Genomic DNA, 23413 nt, shown 5'->3' on the forward strand with positions numbered 1-23413 from the left:
ATGAACATCCACTGCCTCATTCATCTCCAGACCACTTTATGAGACGGAAACATTCCATTTTATGGATGGGCAAATCAGAAAGAGAACGAAGAAGGTCAGAATCAGAGGCTCAATCTCCTGCGGATTTCCTCAGGGTCCTCTGGGGACCCAGCCACGCTCCTGTGGGCTGGGGCTCTGGGCGTGTCTGTGTTTTGGGGTGGGCACACAGGAAGTGCCTGGGGTCCAGTCCTTGCGCTGCCCCCCAGCTTTGGCTGAGTGACTTCAACCAAACCACACACCGTTGGGAAAACAGAACCCCTTCAGCCTGACCTGTGTCTATTACAGGGAGGAAACTGCGGCCGCTGCCGGGAGGGCCTGCAGGCGGAGTCTCCAGTGGTCAGGCGGGGCCCCGAGGAGCCGCCTGGATTGGCGAAGCTGTGCCTTTAGGAGATGTGGGGACTCCAGGAGCCCCAACTGGGTTGTTTCTGGGCGTGTGGAAAGGAAGGAAGCAAGATGGACCCGCCCACTCTGGGCTGCCCACGCCACCATTCCAGCCTCCGCCTCTCTCACTTGGGCCCAGACCAAGCCCCTCTCCACATCTAGATGCTGCCATGGCTCCCTATTGCCCTTGGGGTAGCATGTCAGTTCTTCACCCTGGCATTCGAGCCACCTTTGCCACTCAGGCCCAGGCATTCCTCCCATGTCCCCGGGCACTGCTGTGGCACTAACTTGGCTGGAATGCACCCCGTTCTCACCTTGAAGAGAACCCCTCAAATTCTACCTCCCCCTGAAGCCTTCCTCTCACTATCTATCTGCTTTGGTTGCTTTGCCCAGACCTTGCTTTGATCAAGGCACAACCCCCAACTCTCCCTCTCTCTCTCTCCCTCTCTCTCTCTCTCTCTCTCTCTCTCACACACACACACACACACACACACACACACACACACACACACACACTGTTCCTCTTTTGGGTGAGCTTCTCAGGGCAGGGCTGAGGGTCTCAGTGCCTCCTTATCCAAAAAGACCCAGCACAGAATTCACAAATAGCTGACATGGGACGAGGCAAGACCTATGACTTTCACAGAAAGCAAAACCTAGGTCCTGTCCCCATGGGCACAGAGCAAGCGGGAAATGTGCTGGGCACAATGCTCAGCAGGGGAGGTAACCCGAGAGTCTGTGCCAGGCCATGTCTACACTATCCCCCCTTCTTGGGAAGCAAACAGGCTTGGAAAGGCAACACGACTGGCCAGGAGTCCTAAACTTGTCTTGCCTTGGGTGGTCCAGTCATTCATTCAGCATAGATTTACCAAGTTCCCACCGTGTGCTTAGCGCCTGGCAATGTGTCGCCTCACAGAATCCTCAGAACACTCCTATAGTCCCATTTCACAGGTAAGTAAACTGAGGCCCGGGAAGGTCAAAGCATTCGATGTTGAGCACCTTGGGGCCCCTTGCTCATTTGCAGGTTTGGATTGATGCTGAGCCAAGTCATGGGGTGTGGGTGTGGCTCCTGCAAGTGGGGCACCTCAGAGACTCCTCTGTGCACAGAAAGGATTTTCAGGAAGGGTTTAGGGGGGACCCACAGCTGAACAGACAAACACATCCCTTTCAGAGGTGCTCAGACAAGCAGTTGGGTGGCTACCAGATCCGGGGTGTCCCTTGCCCCCCAAGACCTTCATGATGAAAAAGATGGTGTTGCCTTAGAAGTCTTAGAGACAGCAGCTGGCCACACTGGTCTCCGCTGCCCCGTGGGACCCATTCCACCACCAGGAACCCCAGCCTGGGGTTTGACAGCCCCGCTGAGATCCTCTGCTGGGCTCTGAGGCACTTGCCCAGCCTGGATTCAGGGTCCTGGGTCCATTCGGGCTCTATTCTGGGATTCTGTTGTATTCAATTTAGGATCCTATTCCAGAACGCTGAGGTTTGATTAAGTTGTGTCCCCCACGGACCCTACTGGCACAAGGAAGGAACTGGAAAGGGGGGTCATTCTTACTTCAGAAAGAAGCATTAGGGGAGGGGGAGCTCGGCTGCTTCATGATGTTGGGGGCACCAGGCAAGCAAGTGACTGGCTCGCTCCCTTCCTGGTTTGGCAGAGGGGAGACGGCGGCGCTCATGCAGGTCACCCAGCAGGGTGAGAGGCCTGCAGCTGTATCTCTCACTTTTTTTCAAGAGATAAAAAGACAAGTGTCCACTGTACAATGCCTTCCCCAACTCACACATGCGCACGGGGATTTGCGGGGCGGGGGCAGTGCAGGGGACAGGCGCGATGGTGGCTGTCTTCATTTCTGGAGTGATTCAGCTCTGGCCCCTCACTCCCTGCTGTGTGTGCAGGCACAAGAGCCGGCAGGGGGCGTTTCCCAGCACGAGGTGAACCTCATGAGGCTCCATCTTTTGGTGGAGACCCCTTGGGGTGAGGGGGCTCAGACTTCGGGGTTCAGATGCGGCTGACAGGTTAGGGGGGCCTTCTGCCCCAGCAGTCCCCTTCCACCGTGCAGTCTGCAAAGGAGCCTCCAGATCTGGTTCTGAAAGGCTGATCCCACATCTGTGGGTGTCCTCAGGGGAGGGAAAGTCAACCCCTTAGCTACTCCGAAGCCAAAGGTACACACACTTCGAGAGGGATCAGAACTTCCGGGCATGTGCCCACCAGAACCAAAACACGGGAAAGGGTCTCTATTTTGAACAGCAAAAACGAGAAACAACCCAAATGTCCACCAACAGGAGGATGAACAAACACATTGTGTGCTCATGTCGTGGAACGCTACACGGCAATGAAAAAGCACCCGTTACAGATGCGGGCGATGCTGACTCTCATTAGCATCACCCTAAGTAGAAAAACGCAGATGGCTTTACATGTAATATGATTCCATTCATATTGGGTTAAAAGAAAAACAGGCAACAGCCAGCTAATATTTTAGCAACGCATCGATACGTGCTGAGACCATGGAGAAAAGCAGGGGCTGGGAACCAGAAAGGTCAGAAGCGTGGCTCCTCCGACAGAAAGAGAGAGGCTGGGCTTGAGACGTGGGATGGGGATTCCTGGGGTGCCACTGGGGTAGTAACAATGGGGGTGCTTGCTTTATCGTCGTTGGTGTTGCATGCACGTTTCTTTAAGTGTGTGGTATTTTGCAAACTTTAAGAAATAATCTTTAAAAATCATGCTGTACTCCTGGAGGATGCTTCCCAGGGGTCCCTGCATCCTCAGGGTCCAACTCTGAGCCACCTCCCCCTTATTTATCAAACATCAGCTCTCAGCCCCCGGAGGATAGGGACGGGATTGCAGGAAACTGAACCAGACAAGCCAGAGGTTCAAGGCCTGTGGAGGGGGAGATACAGCTGCAGGCCTCTCACCCTGCTGGGTGACCTTCCGTGGGTCCCTCTTACCCACCATCTCCTCTTTGTCAGCCCTCCTGGTGGACATGCCTTTGGATGAGGGGCCCCAACAGTGCTGCGTGGGGGCCCCAACAGTGATCATTCACACCCCAGGCTCCATGTGGCGGCTGAGGAAACTGAGACCCCGAGTGGAGAGGGTATTGCCTGAAACTCCTCACCTCCCAACAGTGGGCTGACATCAAAGAGAGACCTCGATCCCTGCAACCCAGATATATAATAACACTGCATCGTGTTCCTGGGTCTAGAACATTCTGGGTCTGTGCTATCCAACATGGTAGCTGACTCCTGGCCTAGGATACTCTAGGACCGCACTGTTCAGTAGGCTAGCGGGCTCCTAGTCTAGAACATTCTAGGTCTGCACTCTCCAATAGAGAGTGTTCTAGCTGGGCCCAGTCTAGAACATTCTGGGTCTGTGCTAACACAGTAGCCAACCTCTAATATAGAACATTCTAGATTTGATCTGTCCAATGTGGTAACCACCAGCCACATGTAGTCACTTAAGTTAAAGTTTACATTTATTAAAATTAAATAACATTAAAAATTCAGTTCCAAGTCATATTTGCCACATTTTCAAGGCTCAGTAGCCACATGGACCTAGTGGCCACCATACTGAACAGCACAGACAGGACATGCCCATCATGGGAGAAAGCTCTATTGGACAGCACGCGTCTAGAATGGCAAATTACAGCCTTATCCTGAGCCCCCTGCCTGTTTTTGTAAATAAAGTTTTATTAGCACACAGCCACACCCATTCATTGGCATGTTGTCTGAGGTGACCCTGGGCTTAGAACATTTTAGAACCATACTGTCCAATAAAATAGCCACCAGCCACATGTGGCTACGAAGCCCTTGAAATGAGGCTTGTGTGACTCGGGAATGGGATTTCAAAATTTGTTTAATAATAATTAATAAACTGTATTGACTGCCTGTTGAAATAATAAGATTTTAGAGATGCTGGGTGAAAATGAAATATAGCATTAAAACTCATTTTACCTGTTTCCTTTTCCTTTTTAAATTTGCTACTGGAAATGTTAAATGCTGCGTGTGGCTTGCGTTATATTTCAGTTAGCACTGCTCGCCAGTTCTTCTCCCTGACCAGGATTTATCCACCTGGGCACTATTGGCTTGGGGTACATAATTCTTTGTTGTGGGCCGTCTTGTGCCCTCAGGGTGCTGAACAGCATCCTACAGATGCTACCCACAGCATCTCCCAGTCTTGGCCACGACAAATGTCCCCAGACATTGCCCAGTGTCCCTGGGGAGCAGAATCGCCCTGGGTTGGAAACTCCTCCTAACCTAATATAAACTCTTCCGTTAGACAACAGAGGCTCTCGTGTGTTCTCAACAACACATCGGGCACGTTCCTGCCTCCCAGTCTCGGTACACTCTGTCCTCACGCCACCCCCATCTTCATCTCCATCTGCCACCATCCTCCCCATCTCTCAAAACTCAGCCCCGAGGCTCCCTCCTCCAAGAAGCCATCCTGTTTGCTCTCTACTGAGTCTGCCATGCAGGCCAGCTGCTTCTCCATGGTGACGCTGCCCCAGGTCGCCCTTGCATCTGGACGTTTATTTTGTGCTAACCTTCTGTAGCGGGTTGAATGATGGTCCCCCTAAAATATACCCAAGTCCTAACCTCCGGAACCTGGGAATAAAATGAGACCTTATTTGGCCCTAGCCAGAGAGAGCATCGGCCTACGGACTGAAGGGTCCCGGGTTCTATTCTGGTCAAGGGCACATGCCCGGGTTGTGGGCTCGATCCCCAGTAGGGGGCCTGCAGGAGGCAGCCGATCAATGATTCTCTCTCATCATGGATGTTCCATCTATCTCTCCCTCTCCCTTCCTCTCTGAAATCAATAAAAATATTTTTAAACAAAAAAAAATAATAATAATAAAATGAGACCTTATTTGGAAAAGGGGTCTTGATGAATGGAATTAAATGACAGCTCTAGAGATGAGTTCATCCTGGATGAATGGTAAGCCCTAAATCTAATGACAGGTGTCCTTATGAGAGAAAGGCCGGGGCATTGGAGAGATGCAGACACAGAGGAGAAGGCCCAGTGACAACGGAGGCAGGAACTATTGGAGCAATGAGTCTACAGGCCAAGGAGCTTCTGGCAGCCACCAGAAGCTGGGAGCGTCATAGAAAGGATTCTCCCAGAGGGAGTGCAGCCTGCTGTCACCTTGATTTCCGATTTCTGGCCCACAGAACTGTGAGACAATATATTTTCGCTGCTTCAAGCGTCATGGTTTGTGGTGCTTTGTTAAGCAGCCCCAGGACTCCAGTAGTTGGAAGGAGGGTTTTGAAAATTGAAATCAAACCAGGTCATTCCCCTGCTTGCCACCCTCCCATGGCCCCAGCTTCCCTTGGAATAAAATCCAAACTCCTCACGTAGTCCTGTCCCTTCGTCTTCCCCATCCTCCTTCCGCCCTCCTCCTCACTCCATGGCTTCACTCTGCTCATCTCCTCGATGCTCCTCAAAGGCACTGAGTTTGGTCCAGCCTCGAGGCCTTTGTACGGATGCCCTTTTGGCAGATAGGCCCCCTCCCTCCCTCAGGTCATCAGGTTGCCTCCTCAGAGAGGCCTTCCCTAAACACCTGGTTTATCTGTAACCCACTGGGCTGGCACACCCCAGACTTCCTGTTCCCAGCATTGATGGATGCTTTTGATGCTGAAGGGTCTCTGAGAATTCCGGAGAGAATGGCAAGCCCCACCCCCAGAGCCACGAATCTCACTGTGGTTCCTTCACTTTCCATCAGGAGGTGCTGCCTGGAGACCAGGCTCACTTGGCTCAGGGGACCTCTGCCCACCCAAAGAGGACAGGGCTGAAAGAGAGACCTGGCAGGTACAGAGCCTGGGCCGGCCTCCCCTTGGGATAGAAATCCTGCCTAAGCAACCCCCGAATCATGGGGCTGAAGCTCTATTTGCTTTGATGTCCTTTAACACACTAGGCACAGTCCTGCCTCAGGGCCTTTGCACGTGCTGCTCCCGCTGCCTGCTAAGGCTTCCTCATCTTCAGGTCTTAGGCCAAAAACACTCATACCCTCAACCAGTGCCACCTGCATGACAGACCACACATCACCACTCTGGTGTGACGCTTGGGCCCAATATGCAGTAGGCACTCAATAAGTGCTCACTCTGCTGATCATTCCTGTCCCTCTGAACCTTATACCTCTTTCTGAGTCAAGACACTGCTGATCCCAAGAAGGGCCTTGGCCTTCCCCAGGATGAGAGCCACCCCTCTGTTCTCCCCCCGTCCCAGACAGCATCCAGACTCACCCCGGGCAAGGTCTTCTGTTCGTGCAGAGCAGTCTGAGCTTTGATGGCAGAGTCCCTGGCACAGTAAGTGAGGAAGGCACAGCCTGGAGGGGAGAGAATGGGGTGTTAAGAGGAAAGGATGCTGTACACCCATGTTCATTCACAGCAGCATAATTCACAACAGCCAACAGGTAGAAACCACCCAAGGGTCCATGGATGGATGAACGGACAAACAGGGTGGGCCATCCACACAGTGGAATATTATTTACTCTTTTAAAAAGGGAAATGATGACACCTGCTTTGACATGGATGGACCTTAAGGACATTTTGCTCACTGAAGTAAGCCAGGCAAAAACGGGCAAATATTGTACAATTCTACCTATAAGAAGTCCCCAGGGAGTCCACTCCGTAGAGACAGACAGTAGACCTTGTCAGGGGCTGGGGGAGGAGGATGAAGAGCTCGTGTTTAGTGGGGACAGAGTTTCAGTTTGGAAAGATGAGAAGGTCCAAGAGGAGGATGGTGGTGATGGTGGTACAGCAATGTGAATGCACTTAATGCCACTGAACTATACACCAAAAATGTCTAAGATGGTTAATTTAACATTATGTGTATTTTACTACAGTAAAACACCTGGGGGAGGGTGGAGGAGAAAAACACGTTAAAATGGTAGATTTTATATTATGTGTATTTTACTACAGTAAAACACCTGGGGGAGGGTGGAGGAGAAAAACACGTTAAAATGGTAGATTTTATATTATGTGTATTTTACTACAATTAAAAATTAATAAAGAGGACCCCGAACCGAAGCCACCTTTTGCGGGGGGTGGGAGGGTGCAGTAGCAGTGGTTCAGCCCCCGCCACTTCCCAAAGAGTGAGACAGGGAAGGGAAGAGGGGAGACCCAGCTGGTAATGGAGGCCGTGGCTGACACTAGATGAAGAGACTCTCAGGACTGTGGCTGGCAAAGTGGGGTCAGGGAGTGGGCAGAGCTGCTGCCCCGTAGGGAGAGGACGATGGGGAGAGGTCCCAGCACTGGGATGAGGAGCCGTGGGCTCTGCCACTGACTCGCTTTGTGGTCTTGGATGGGGCGCTGCCCAGTCTTTGCCTCAGTTTCCCCAAAGAGAATGGTCCGAGAGTGCCTTCAGATGGACCCACCAAGGGGCGACCCAGGCTCCAGTCACCAGAGGGTGTGTGGTTCAGCGGCAAAGAGCAGAGCCAATCCGGAGAGGCCCTGAAGGTGTCCAAAGCCAGCGTGTGATTGGGCAACGTCCTGGGTTGGGGCGGGGGTGCCAGGTGTTGAGAGTCACAGAGCAAGAAACATTGAGCCAGAGACAGGGACAAAGAGAAGCAAGGAGAAAGAAACGTCCAGAGAAAGACCAAGGAGATCAAAGATATTTTGAAAGATGTTTGCAGAAGACGGGGTGGGGGTTGCAGGCAGGTGTCAAGACCCCTGGGATGGACCCCGAGGTCTGGGCCCAGAGCTGGGCGTTGCCTAACTTCTGTGGACCTTGGTTTCACTTCCTGTGAAATGAGACCGTCGTTGGCTGCTCTGATGCTGTTGGGCCCTGTGTCCCCCAGCCCCAGCTTCTCCCACTCATGGTCCCTGTCTCTCTGCCTCCCTTCACTCCTGACTGCCCGTGCAGAGCTCTTGGGAACAGCTCCGGGGTGCCCACTTCTGCCCCAGGCAGGAGCTAATTAAAGCTGCGTCCTGCCGGGCGATGCTGACCACAGTGGCCGCTCCCGCCAGCTGGGCTGGTTGATGGGGAGGAGAGCCTGCCCCAGGCCTGAGACGTCTCTTGGAACGCTGGGGAGAGGGCACCAGGCAGAGCTGAAGACAGGTGCTAGCATTTTAAGAAACATTTGTAAATGTAAAATGGCACAGCCGCTGTGGGAACAGTTTGGCAGGGCCTCAAAAAAGTTAAACGTAGAACTACCATATGATCCAGCAATTCTGGGTAGATACCCCAAAGAATTGAAAGCAGGGACTCAAAAGAGATATCTGCACACCTATGCTCACAGCAGCATTATTCACAATAGCCAAAAGGTAGAAACACCCAAATATCCATCAACAGATGAATGGATAAACGAAATGTGGGATATACAGGTGTACCCCTAAAATGTATACACCCTTTAACAGCTGATAGCACAATGTTGAAAATGAAATGTATTTTAATAAGCACTGCCTTTATGATTATTCAAAGTATGTGTACACACTTTTGGGACACCCTATATGTACAACGAAATATTATTCAGCCTTACAAAAGAAAGAAATTCTGAGCCATGCTACAACATGATGAACCTAAGGACCTTATGCTCAGTGACATAAGCCAGACACAAAAGGACAAATAGCGTATGATTTCATTTTATGAGGAGTCACATCCATAGAGACAGGAAGTAGATGGTGCATGCCAGGGGCTGTGGGCGAGAATGAAGAGTTAGTATTAAATGCAGTTTTGCTGGGGATGGGGGACGCAGGATCCAAGAGTTTCAGTTTTGCAAGATGAAAAGAGTACTGGAGATGGATGGTGGTGATGGTTGCACAACAACGTGAATGTGGGTAATGCCACTGGGATATACACTGTAAAATGGTAAATTTTACCACAGTAAAAAATTGTAACTGGTATACATTACAAACCTCCTCCCCCACAAAGGGCAGCATCTGTAAGTGTACAACAAAATAATTATAAAGTCATGTGATCATCTCACAGATCCAGAAATAGAACATGGAAGCCACCAGAAGCCCCATGTTCCATCCACCCTACGATAATCTTCCATCCCCAAGAAGTGGCCGAGACCCTGGCCCTTGTGATAACCAGATCATGCTTTCATTATGGTTTCCCACACCTCATGCGTCGCTCATCATTGTAGTTGAGGGCTTCCCATGTTGAACTTAGGTAAATGAAATCACAGTGTATGTCCACTTTTGTGTCTGGTTTCTTCCGCTCATCTGGGGATGTTGTGTGTCTCAGGGATTAATTCCTTTCTATTTCTGTGCAATATTTTATCCTATGAATATACTACAAATGGTTATCCATTGTCCTGTGGGTGGATGGCACTTAGGCTGTTCACTGTTTGGGGCTATTGTGAATAAAGCTGCCACGGATCATTCTCACGTATATATTTTGATGCACAAAGGCAGATCCAGGAATGGGATTGCTGGTTATAAGGTTGGTATATGTTTAGCTTTAATTGATTATTTCAAACAGTTTTCCAAAGTGGTTGCACCCACGTATACTCCCACCAAAGGGGTCCTTGAATCTTATTAGTGCTTCTTTCTCACCAACTCGGGTTTTCCAGCCTTTTAAATGTTAGTGGTGGGTGTGCCATTATATTTCATTGAGATTTTAACGCACGTTCCCGGATTAATGACGCTAGGCAACTTGTTATTAATTTGTTAATAACAAGTTAATAATATATATAAAGAACTTCTAAAGAATTTAGAAGTTCTTTATATATATTGTGTGTTTATCTGTTTTTGTTTCTGTGTGATGCAAACATCTCCCAATCCATGATCTATCTTTCTGATATTTTTTTTTTCTGTGTGTGTTTCTATTTTCTGAATTTGACCCCCAAAGGTCTTCAGGGAGATGAGAGGAGTTAAAATACCTAGCCCTGCCCTGGCTGGTGTTGCTAAGTTGTCAGAGCATCGGCCTGCACACTGAGGGGTCCACGGGTTCAATTCCTGGTCAAGAGCATGTACCTGGGTTGCAGGTTCGATCCCCAGCCATCGTCATGGTGTGTGTGGGAAGCAACCAACCGATATGTCTCTCTCACATCAGTGTTTCTCTTTCTCTCTCTCTCTCTCTCTCCTTCCCTCCCTCCCTCTCATTCTCTCTAAAAAGCAGTGGGGAAAAGTATTCTCGGTTGGGAATTAACAACAAAAAATAGTAGCTAGCCCTAAAACGTGAGAGAAATTAGGCATGGCTGGCAAGAAATCGGGCTGCAGGGGATGCAAAATAGGGGCAGAACCCTTCCTCCTTGGGGCCTGCCTAGCCTGTGGAGCCCCGCCTGCAGAACAGGGAGTGGTCTCGCCCTGGAAGGGAGGGACCAGAGCAACCTTCCATACCGCCAGCCTCTGTGTCTGTGAATCTTGCTGCTCGAGGAAGGAATAACCCAATCGCGGGTCGCTGTCCCTGGTGCTGAAATGGTTCCCAGTTCTCTTTGCCCAATCTCTTCTGGGACGCTTAGTTTTTCTTTTCTAGTTGGTGAAAATGTGTGATGTTTACCCGTTTCCGGATATATAGAGCCTTGGCATTCAGTTGCTGATAGGGTGGAAACGTTTCCCTAGCCCCCAATGCATCTGTTGCTGTCCTAACTTTCAGGACCTCAGAATGTGATCTCACTCAGAAGTAGAGTCATTGCGGACGGAATTAGTGAAGATGAGGTCATGCTGGATCAGTGAGTCCTAATACAACACAACGTGTATCTTCATAAGAGGGAGGAAGTCTGGACACGGGGGCGTGCACACAGGGAGAAGGCCATGTGGACACGAAGGCAGAACTCGGGTGATGCATCCTCAAGCCAAGGGACAGGAAGGACTGACAGCAACACCAGAGGCTGGGAGAGGGGCCTGGATCGGATTCTCCCTCTCAGTCTCAGAAGGAACCAACTCAGCTGACACCTTGATCTCAGACTTCCAACCTCCCTTTGAGGGAAAACTCAGCCCACCCAGTGCCCACACTGGGTGAGCTTCTCACTCTGATGCCAGCCCTGGCCACCACCACACCACACATCAGCCCCATTGATGACGTGGGAGCCTGGGCTGGGTGTCAAGCAGCCCCTCCCCAAACTGGCTGAACCCTGAGGGGTTAGCTGATCAGTGGTGCAGGTAGAGAGGGCAGTCCAATGCTTAGCCAGAATGCTTAGCACTTGACAATTCTATGGTTCCTTTTACACCCACCTCCATTTTCAAAGCTAGGACCAGGGCTGATCTTGGGAGGGTCAGTGCCCACAGATCTCTTGAGAACCAAGGGCAGAGTTGCACCAATGGGGGAGATCCATGGAGGGCAAGAGATTTCCTCCATGTATGAAAGTTTCCTGCCCAGCCGGTGTGGCTCAGTGGTTGAGCATTGACCTATGGACCAGGAGGTCACGGTTTGATTCTAGGTCGGGCACATGACCAGGTTGTGGGCTCAATCTCCAGTAGGGGGTGTGCAGGAGGCAGCCAATCAATGATTCTTTCTCATCATTGATGTTTCTATCTCTCCCCCCCTCCCTTCCTCTCTGAAATCAATAAAAATATGTTTGAAAAATAAAATTTCCTAATACAGTAAGTAACTAGACATGCCTCATCATGGATCTCCTTATAAGGAGAGGGCTCCCCGTCCCTGAAGGTAAGCAAGCAATGGCTCCACAAGGAAAAAACGTCTTTGCCAGGGAATCCTTAGGGTCCCTCCTCATGCCAAGATCCTCTGCTCTCTGCTCTGAGATCTGATCTTTGGTGATTTCGTGTTGAAATTGTAACAACAATAGTCGACTTCCACTGAGCACCAGGCATCTGATGGGGGCATGCCACCCGTATCAATCCTCTGAGTCCTCAGACTAGACAAAGATAATGGTACTATTGTTTCTATTATTATCTCCATTTTACAGATGGGGAAACTGAGCCACCAGCCATTGAGTCATCTGCCCAATGTCACAGAGCAACAGGGGCCAGAGGTTTCTGAGTTTCAGAAAACCACAGCACACTGGGGACTACTTAAGTTGCTGAAGCTTGTTACGCTGATTGAATGGCCTAAAATGTTTTAAAATGAAAAGGATGGTTTTTCCTTCTTACTATTTATAATGCTTATTCTCATGCATAAGTCTGGGATTTTTGTCACTTCCTAGGGAGCTTGGTAACCCTGGGGACTGCCCCCGGCTGGCCGTGTCCAGGCACCCCCATGCTCAGCCTCTCACTGACGGTCTTTGGCCCATTTCTCCTCAACTGAGTCACCCCCTCCTCTGGTAAGCCTCACCACCCCAACCGATGTTGGGTGAGGCACCTCATGGGCTTCTCCTGTGCCTGTGTGTCCCCCATCTCTGCTCACTCATGCTGTAACTGCCTAGTCGTGTGTTATTGGCCCCCAAAGGACTGTGGGCACCCTGAGGGTGGGGACAGGGTGTGTCCCAGTCACTGACATGTCCCCAGGGCCCAGCACACAGAGTGTGCTCAGTAGAATTTGGCCACTGATAACGGCCTCCATCCTGGTCCAGCCCCATCATCTCCCACCTGGACAAGGCAGTTGCTTCTGCCCTGGTCCCCCAGCTTCTATCCTGGCCCCCAATCTGTACTTCCCACAGCAGCCACCAGCGGGTGACTGTGAGCACCTGAGTCAGGTTCTGTTCCCCCTCTGCCCTCAGCCCTCCAGGGCTCCCACCTCCTTCAGGGTAAAAGCCCAAGTCCTCCCTGAAGCCCACACGACCCTGGACAACCTGCCCCATTCACTCACCCACCCTCGCCTCCTCCCCAACTCCCTTGATTACTCTGCTCCAGCCACATAGGCCTCCTCACTACTCCTCTACCACGCCAAGCATGGTCCTGCCCATGACCTTTGCACATGCTGTTCTGAAATGTACTTCCCCAAACCTTTTCAGGGTTCACTCTCACTTCCTCCAGGTATTGGCTCAAATGTTACGCCCTTAGTGAAACCTTCCTTGAGCCCTCAACCATCTCCCATCCTGTTCTTTTTTCCCCAGTGCCCTTATCACCATCTCACATGCCATATATTCTATTTGTTTAGCTCTGTCTGCCCCGCTGAACTGTAGCTTCCATTAGGAGTGGAGTTTTTATGTGTTTTGTTCAATGCAGGTCCCCAGGACCTAAATAGTGCCAGGCATGCAGTAGGTGCTCAATAAATGCTTGTTGACTGACTGACTGAATTTATTTTGTTTCCAAACTGATCTGCTAATATCAAGACCACTTTCTTGAGGGCAGTGACCACATTTGATTCATTTTTATTCCTCCTTCCCCGCACCAGTCAACATTTTCTGAGCATCTACTGTGTGCCAGCTTTGCTGGGGAAACAGATGCAGGAAAGACACGCTTGTTCACCTTCTCTTTGAGCACCAACATCTCCTTCTCTCCCCAGCCAGGACCCTAACCTTAACTGATTGTGTGAACCCCCATTCCAAATCCCTTTGATCCCGAGCCCCTGCACACGGTACCTCACATTCTTGGTCCTTAATTTCAGCTCTGTGATCTAGTGGCTAATCTAGGCCCAATGATTTTGGACCAGCCACTTAGCGTCACTGAGCCCCACTTTCTCATTCATAAAATAGCAGTCATAACACTATCTATTAAATATTATAGGAGATCCTGCCTTCTGCTTTGGGACCACTCTCCATCACCCGCCTGCCCCTGGCCACCCTCTCCCCCTCTTCCTTCCTCCTCTCAATCTGAGACCGTCACCCACCTCACTGAGGGCAATGGGCTGATGGGCCCTCTCCCCTATTCACTGTCCCTCCCCCCACTTATAAACGTATCCGTTCCCGTCCAAGAGGGCAAGGCCTCAGGCTCAGGGATCACGTTCCGTGACCCCTCCACGGGGTGCACCATTTCTTGGCTGACCTTTTACCTCCCTGGCTGCCACTCAGCCTCCCTTGCTGCCTTCTCCTCTGCCCCAGCCTTCCATGTTGGGACTTTTCAGGGCTCTTCTGGATCCCCTTCCCAGATCTCTTGCCCACAGCCATCTTAACTCCTCCCAGGGTTTTAGTCACCAGTGATTCACCCATCCTTGCATCCATCCATCCATCCATCCATCCATCCATCCATCCATCCATCCATTTATCCACCCGTCCGTCCATCCGTCCATCCGTCCGTCCATCCATCCATCCATCCATCCATCCATCCATCCGTTTATCCACCTGACCATCCACTCATCCATCCATCCATCCATCCATCCATCCATCCATCCATCCATCCATCCACCTGTCCATCCGTCTATCCATCTATCACTTATCCATCCACCCTAGAGCAGTGACTTACCCATCTCTCCCCTTAGCACTGTAGGGATGGATCAGCCTCTGTGGGGGCTGTCCTGGGCACTGTGGAGTGCTGAGCAGCATGCCTCGTCCCACCCACTCAATGCCAGGAGCACCGCCAGTCGTGACAATCACAGATGTCTCCAGACATTACCCAGTGACCCCTGAGAGCAGGGTCACCCTGGGTAACACCCACTTCACAAGAATCCTCTCTCTTCCTCATCTCCTACCCTCCCCAACCAAGAGCTGATAATTTGACATCTTAAATATGTCTCCAGCCATCCCCTCCTCTCCAAGTCCACAGCCCAGGCCCAGCTTAGGCCTCATCCTCTCCCACCTGGACCACGGCTTGGCCACCTCTCTGACCTTTGACCTCCCATCCTGCTCCCATCCTACCTCCACACAACCCACCAAAGGAATATCCCTGCACTCAGCTGTGAACTATGTCCCTCCCTAGCTCTAAACCCACCATAGCTCCCCAGGGCTCTCAGGTCAAAGCCAAGATTGGCAGCCTTTTCAGGCTTTCCCAACCTAATCACTGCTGTCTTCTGACCTCTTCTCTCAACATTTCCCTCCGCTGCTCTTAAATTCAATCCTCTTGTAATTTCCTAGACCCACCTGCAGCCCCCTTCATGCCTCCAGGTACCTGAGTCTGGAATTCTAAACCCTCCCACATACCCAGTCATGTTCTAGGACTCTGTGTGCCTTATTTTCCCCATCTAGGAAGTGGAAGGCCCAGAGTCCACATTCTCCAGATTCTGAAAAGTGGCCTCCCTAAGGGACCGCTGCCCACAGTCCTCCAGGGCTCCCACCTCACCGAGGGTAAAAGCTCAAGTCCTCCCGAGGTCCACACAGCTCTGCCGGACCTGCCCCAATCACTTCTCTGCCCTCTCCTCCTCCCTCTCTCTCCCCTGCTCATTCTGCCCCAGCTACACGGCCTCCTCACTGTTCTTGCAACAAGTCAAACGCATTCCGAGCTCAAAACTTAGGCACATGCTGTGTCCTCCCCCTGGAACGCCTTTCTCTTGGCTTTGGAATAACAGTTTTCCCATCTGTCATTCAGATCTTATCCCAAATGTCACCTCCTCAGAGAGGCCATCTTTGGCCACCCCAGGTAAGCTGTCACCTAACACACATCTGGTTTTCTTTCCTTCATAGCAACTCATTTCTATCTAAATCTTACTTATGCTTACTAGTTTATTGTCAGTCCCTCCTCCCTGCTGGATTTCTTGGTGTCCCCAGAGCCTTGCTCAGTGCCTGGCACATCATAGAGACTTGATAAACAGTTGTTGACTATCTAACTGCCTAACTATGTATTGACAGCAACAATATGCAAGGCATTACTCAGTAATTACATCAATCACATTATATAAGTGAATTCTAATTTTTATAATGACTCTCTAAGATATCTATCAATAGTCTTTCTCTTTTACAAATGAAGAAGCTAAGAAAAGATGAGGTGACTTGTCAGAAATAAAAAGCAGAGCCAGGAATGGAAGTCAAGTCTGTCGGCCTGCAAAGCTGATGGCCATCCCACCCACCAGGTGAGGAGGAAGGTGGCAAATGTTGGGGAGGTGTCCATCTTCCATCCTTCAATGCACCCATCCATCTACTCATTTAGCCACCCTATTCATTCATCCACCCATCATCCACCCATCTTTCCATCTTCCATCCATCCATCCACTCACCCACTCCTCCATCCATCCATCATCCATCCATTTTTCCATCCACACTCCATTCATCTATCCACCATTCATCCATCTTTCCATCCATCCATTCCTCCATCCACCCATCTATTCTTTTATCCATCCATCTATATATTCATCCACCCATTCTCCCACCCACCATCCATCACTCTATTCATTATTCTACCCATCTACCCACTCTTTCACCCACCAATCCACTCATACATACACTGAGTCATTGTCATCCATCTATCCATTCATGCCCACATTCATCTGCTCACTTTTCCATCTATCTGTTAGCCAGTCCACCTTCCACATCCCCTATTTCCCCACACTCCCATTTCCTAACGCTCTCATTCATCCACATGCTCCACTTCAAAATGGCAAACAAGACGCAGCCCCTGTCCTCAGAGAGCTTGTGCCTCAGTAATGATCACTCCAGACCAACAGGACTATTGCTATGTCAGTGTCTCCCAGATCCAGCAGCCCCTCCCCTGGCCTTGGTTCCCTTCATCCCCAGAACGGCCAGCCTCCCGGAAGGCTTTCACCATGAGTCTACATCTCACAGTCACATCTCTTTCTCTGCCTCCTCTATTATTCTTCCGAAGTGGGCCAGGCTCAGGCTGGGAGGTGTGATGCCTGGCTCTATTGCTGTGTGACTTGGGGCTGGGTGTTGGCCCTCTCTGAGCCCAAATTCCTCGCCTGATTCATGTGGTAGAGGGGAACCTGGTTCTCTAAGAACCACTGCAACCTGAACACATTCTGTTCCTTTACATTCCTCTCTTCCCACACTGTGGACCTCACCACAAGGGAAGCTTCCATTTTATCCATGCAGGTATGTAGGAAGTGGGCATATTCTGAATAAGGCTGGGAGGCTGGGTAAGAGGCTGGTGGTGGCAATGGAGGGTAATAAGACTTAAAGCTCCCTTTCCGTGCAGGACTAACTGAGATCCTCCACTGCTCTAAATTCTTTCATGGCTCCCAAGTGCCCTCAGGAGAGAATCCAAGCTCAGTTTAGCATCAAAGGCTCTTCAGGGTCCAGCCCATGCTGATTCTCTGTCCTCATCTCCTGTGTCTCACTTAACTCCCCCTCAAGTTCAGCTGTGCCCCTTCATACCTCCAGGACGTTGCAAACCCAGTTCCTTCTGCCCATATCCATAAGGACGGAAACATCCATCTAGCTGACTCGCTCCTGTGTTTCACACCCATCATAGGGCCCAGAACACAGTAAGCACTTCTGTTAACAAATAAATGAAATGCTTTCTCCACCTGACAAGCTCTTATTCATCCTTCAAAGCCCCAGTTCTAATGCCCATCTTCCATGCAGCAGGATTTCCTGTTTCCCTACCTAGTTCCCTCAACCCTGCATCCTTCCCTCAGACCCAACACTGATCACTGTGGCTGAAGGTGCCAATGTCTGCTTCTATCTTTCCATCAGAGGACCCTCTCTTGCCCAGTATAAAGCAAGCCCCCAAAAGGCTTTCAAGAAGTGTTGGCTGAATGAATAAATAAATGGGTGTGGTCCCACTAAGTGTTCATTATGGCCAGGTTCTCATCTGCCAATTTTAGGGGTGAAAGAGACAGGAGCCTATTTCAGAGTTAACTCCTGGGTCCCACTCCAATGCCAGAACTTCTCAGAAAAGACCTGCTAAATAAGCCCCACATCAGAAGGGGACTCTGGGGCTCCAAAGACCCTTTGCTCCTTTCCCACCAGGGCACAAGCTCCATCCTCCCCCTACCCAAAGCCACCAGAGTTAGCGCGCCTCTGGGCCTTTGCACATGCTGTTCTCTCCACCAGGAATACCTTTCTCCCTCACCAGATCCTTCTCACACTTCAGGTCTCAGCTTAGTCACATAACACGCCCAACTGCCACTGGCCAAGCACGAACTCTGTGCCAAAAACGTTAACTGCCATCCCCATCCTCACCTTCCCCAACTCCTCTGAGACGGGAGGCTCCTCTGGCCTCTCAGTTCTATAGGTGACAAAACTGGGGATTGGAGAGACAAAGATGCCCGCCTGAGCCCACATAGCCGGGAAGATGCAGGGAAGCCGACTCATCTTAATGTTAAGCTCTTCACTGCTCTCCCACGCTGACCACCTCCTCCAGGAAGCCCTCTTGCCCTCCACACAGGCGAGGGCAGAGCCTCCTCTAGGTTGTCCCTGCCACTGTGTGTTTCTGCCATCACAGCCTTGACATCAACACTGTGCCCCCCACCAGACTGGTTCTGAACCTTGGAGGGGTCTGCGGCGGGCGTATCTATCTGTTGTGTCCAACATTGTGTACCAGGCCGGGCACACAGCAAGTGCTCAATAGTCCTACGGGTAGTAATGGATTCACACATTGCTTACTCTCATAGAGATTCCTGTGCGCGTGAAATTCCAGCTGTGCTCAAATATGGGCACACAGTAGGTGCTCAATCAATGTCCTCTGCCTGAAGGAGGGCAGAAAAGATGTCACAGTCCCTTGTAAGGCCCCAGGGGCCTCATAAAAGCCTGTTAAATCAATGAAGAGTGGGCAGCTGGGGAAACAGAGGCACAGAGCAGCCCGCCTGCCTCAAAGCCACGTGGCCAGTCCCGGTGGCTTCTGCTCAGCCCCAGCCCCCAGCCACTGCGCCCTCCGATGCCACAGGGAAAGGACTCCTCCCTCAGTCCCCCACCCCGGGCAGTGCCTGCCAGCAGCCCAGCCCGTTGTCTCCCTGGGGCCGGCACGTCACACTCGGAATCTCACGCCTCTGAGCTCAGCCTGCTCCAGCCTCCCCGCCTGCCACCAAGCAGAGCAGCTGGTGCTCCCATGGAAACCACAGGCCCCCCCCCCCCGTACCCCCACACCACACCGGCCCCCCTCACAACCTCCGTTTTAAGATAAATATCGTCATTAACATGCAAATGCATATGTGATTACCATAAATGGGGGGCCACAAGGCAGCGGCCAGCGAACCCTATCGCCAGGACGGGCATTAATATTCAGCCCTGATTAAGGAAGAGGGACACCTCAGGGCTCCTACAGGCACCCAGCCCCCTCAGAGCGAGGATCCTGGTGGGGGGGGGGGACTGTCGACCATCAGGGTACTGGAAGGGGCTGATGACTGTATACTGGCCACTGGGAGCCCTAGTCCAGCCCTCAGTTCCTGGCCTGAGCTCCTGGCTGGGCTGGGGACACAGGGGGGTCCTGTTCCTCTGGATGAGGCACAGATCTGGGGGATGGGGTAGGAAGCAGCCTTGTGACCTCCTGATCCCCCTTCTCCATCTCTCTCTCTCTCTCCGATTCCCACCCTCTCTCTGCCTCTCCCTGTGTGTATGTATGTGTGTGTGTGTGGGGGGGGGGTGGCTCTCTCTCCACTTCTCTTTAAAAAATACCCAGCCTGCCCTCTTTCTGAGGACCCCTCACTTCTTGCCCTCTCCCCCAAGCCCTGTCCAATCCCCAAAGCCCAGGGGATCTACTGAACGCCCTGCCTTTCTCTTGGTTCCAGCAAGACCCCCCACTGCATAGGCCCTTAGGAATTGGAAGGCCCCCACGTACAGGCCCCACCACTGGCTGTGGCTGTCAGATGTCACAGCCACCTCCCCCATGCCATCGCTGGGGAGCCTCACTCTCATCTTGGAGGAACCTGTCATCCCTTCGTCACACGCATATACGTCTGCTTCCCCTGGCCTGGGCGGGAGAAGGTGTGTGACAGTGGGGAGGGCAGCTCTGGCTGGTCCTTGGGACCCAGAAGTTGGCCCGGTAGTTGGCTCTGTGAGCCTGTTTCCTTTTTATATGAACATGGTGGTGCTCACAAGCCCCCCTCAGTGGCGAGCCCTCTGGTGAGAGACCAAACAGGACCCTGAATGTGAACATTAAGGATGAGGTGGTCATGAGGATAATGACAATGCTGGGGGGTGGGGGGCACGGTGACCACAATGGATGTTTTGACTTAACGTCATTCTGGCCCTTTCGGCTGACCGGATGCCCAGCCTCATGGGATTCTCCCAGCATCCAGGGGCCCAGAAGGCTGGGCGAAAGGGAAGTTTCTCCCCACCACTGGGCCCAGACCCCTCATCCCTGCCACTCCCCTCCTAGGTCACATGGAGGAGTTAGATGTTAGTTGCTTCCCCAGAAATTACACCAGATAAGTGTTCTCTGGGAGGTACCTGGGCTTCCCCTCCCCGCACATCCCATTCATCATTCCACTTCCCTTTGCTTGAGGCCCCGGGAGGGGAAGCCACTGGCCAGAGGTCACACAGGCCTCCATCCCAGCTGCTGGCACTCAAGACACCCCCACCTCCAGCTTGCCTCCCACAGGTGAGGTCCCTCCGGGCCCAGGACCAGGTGGGACCAGGAGGGGGATCTATTCTTGACCTGAGGGTGCTGGGTGAGGGCAAAGAGGAGAGAAAGCCCCCCACCCTCTTGTTACCCGCAGGCCCTACATCCAGGGCTCAGATTGGCCCAGAGCCCCTGTGAAGAGGAGGATGAGGACTGAGTGTCATGGACACCCTGATTCCTAATTTTAAGCCTCCAAGGAAAGATGGGAAATGGGAAAGACCCTGAAACCCCCCGCCCGCCCCCCCCCCCCCCTCCGCAATCCCAACATTCTCCAGCCAGAAAAAAAACAACCCCACATTCATGGGGCCCTGCTTTGTTAACAGTGGGGAAACTGAGGCTCTGGCTCAGGCGAACCTGGGCTGCAGCTCCACCCCCTCATCTCTTCTCGCCTGGGGGGAGGATTTCCAGGGGAGATTTAAAAATGAGGAAGGGGCACCTCTGCAGCCCATTGGTTTCCCTGTCCCAGAGCTCGCCAGCAGCCTTCCAGCCCAACATTTGGGGGGCCACATGGACACCCCCCGAGTCCCATCAGAATCTTTCTAGAAATGGGCTCTTCAGACATACCAGAAAATGACCAAAGCAATGAAGTGCAGCGGGGATGGAGGAGTGTGAACAGAGCCCTCTAAAGAGCCGTGGGTTCCTGAGCTGGATTCACGGGCAAAAGTGAGCCCTCTGTCCTCCTAGGCCACATGGAGGAGTCAGATTTTCCAGGCCCCCCTTCTTTTTGTGATGATAGAATTCGATAAAAGGTTAAGGGTGGGAGGGGGTTCTTTCCTCCCTAGGGTATCAGCTGAGGTCTAGCTGAAATGACAGGCCCAGGCTCCATCCTACCAGACTCACATTCATTCATTCATTCATTCATTCATTCAACAAACAGGTATTAATGATTACCATGCTGAAACACCGAGGGGAGGATGGAGATAAATGGTTCTGAAATAGGTCATGGGCGCTGGTCCACCCCTAAGGTCCCTCCGGGATCGTGCCATGAGTGTTCAGTGCAAAGCCTTTGCCATCTCCAACCCCAGCCCCCAACGGCCAACAGAAGAGCTGTCAACACCACCCCAATTGAGACTGTGCTTATGATCAGAGTCCAGGGCTGGGGCCACAGTCCCTGGCACCTGCGCCCAGCATGCCATCAGAGAGAGAATCAGGTAGGGGGGAGACAGGCAGTCCTCCCCACCCAACCTGCCTCCCCGCTGGATTTGCAGGCCGCCCACACCTCCCCTGTCCACCCCAGGATCTGGGCTCTGCCAGATGGACAGCCCAGACTCATCATCGTTGGCCTCAGACCTCAACACATTGCTAACAGGATCGGCTAGTTTTAACTTGAGCCAAAGGTGGAGGCAGGGAGGGGGAGGGCAGAGAAATGGAGGGGGGATGCTGATCCAAACAGAGAGGGTGGGCAGGGGGGAGGGTGAACGGTAGCATTTGAGCCACCGGAGGCTGGTGCTCCCCCCTCAGCCTGGCTCAGCTCCCTGCGCCCCCCAACCCCCCTCTTGCTTTCTTTGTAGTTACCGATTAGCCCGGGGTCCTGGGCATCCGTATGTCCCGGAGGCCAGCTGGACCTGCCCCACCGGCCTGGCTTTGTGAAAATGACCAAAGCAATGGAGTCCAGAGGCGCAAAGTTCCCCGACGGGGCCTGGGGAGGCCGAATGAATGGGGGGAGCAGGGAGGGGTGGTGGTATTCAGGCAGCTCCCCCAGCAAAGGGGCAGGAAAGATTGGGTGAGGGAGGGAGGAAGGGTGGGGGTTAGGGGGAATGGGAGGGGAGAGAGAGAGAGAGATGCTTGGGGGGTGGAGTATGGGAGGTAAAGGGAGATGGGAGAGTAGAGAAAGGGAGAGAGAGAGAGAGAGAGAGAGAGAGAGAGAGAGAGAGAGAGGATGCCGGAAGGTGGAGAGGGAGGGAGAGGGGGCGGAGGAGGGGAGGGGGCCAGATCGGATCTGTCAGCTGCACCCCCAGAGGGAGGAGGAGAGGGTGGGTGGAAGGGGGGAGAAATGATGCCGTGGCAGAGGCAAGTAGAGGGAGGTGGTTAGGAGAGGAGGGTTGGGGGAGAGAAGATGCCGGAAGGTGGGGTGGAGAGAAGGGAGGGGAGGGAGGGGGCCAGGGCGCCCACCTTTGTGCATGCCCGTGTAAGGGTCTTTGAGCACCGTGAGCTCATAAATGCGGCCGAACTGCTCGAATAGCGGCTTGAGGTCCTTCTCGTCCAGGTTGCGTGGGATCTGGCCCACGAAGAGCTTGATGGCGTCCAGGTCCTTCATGCCGTCGGGCTGCCCCCCGGGGGGCTCGGGCCCGCTGCTGCCCACCGGCGAGGGCCGCGGCTGCAGGAGCTGCTGCTGCTGCCGGCGCGCCTCGCTCTCCGTGAGGCGGGCCATGACGGGCGAAGGCGGGCGGCGGGCGCGGGACCGAGCCGGCGGCAGCGGGCGGCGGGCGGACTCACAGCTACAACGACGGACGCCGCCTCCCGCCTCCCTCCCGCCCGGTCCCCGCGCCCTCCTCCCTCCTCCGCGCCCGCTCGCTCCAGCATCAGGACCACAAAAGGGCGCCTCCGCAGCGGCCCCTGGAGGCCAGCGCGCGCATAGCCATCCCGCGCATTCTGCACTCCTCATCCCTCATTCCACATCCCGCGTTCTGGAGCCCAGTCCAGGTTGGGTAATTGAGGCCACGGGTCCGCAAACCCCGCCTTCTGGGTGGGTGACGGTGGGGCTTCGAGCAGGACAGACCTGACTTCCAGGTGTCACTGGCTCCTTCAACTGATAACAACAGGAAAAGTCACTAAAAGTAGAGCCCGGCTTTTACTTAGCTGGGCTGTTCTTGCCACTTTTAAGCCCACAACTCATCAA

General features: G+C 52.6%; 1 protein-coding gene across 1 annotated transcript in view; it reads right to left on the minus strand.

Moving 5' to 3' along the window:
- CELF5 (CUGBP Elav-like family member 5) overlaps positions 1-22945 on the minus strand; it is a 43599-nt gene extending 20654 nt beyond the window's left edge. The window contains exons 1-2 of the mRNA XM_028159246.2: positions 22687-22945; positions 6646-6728 (exon numbers count right to left, since the gene is read on the minus strand). Of these exons, the coding sequence (XP_028015047.1) occupies positions 6646-6728; positions 22687-22945 (342 nt within the window). The remainder of the gene's footprint in view (positions 1-6645; positions 6729-22686) is intronic.
- Between the last annotated feature and the right edge of the window lie 468 nt (positions 22946-23413).

The sequence above is a fragment of the Eptesicus fuscus genome, chromosome 6, assembly GCF_027574615.1.
Source record: "Eptesicus fuscus isolate TK198812 chromosome 6, DD_ASM_mEF_20220401, whole genome shotgun sequence".
Lineage (NCBI taxonomy): Eukaryota > Metazoa > Chordata > Mammalia > Chiroptera > Vespertilionidae > Eptesicus > Eptesicus fuscus.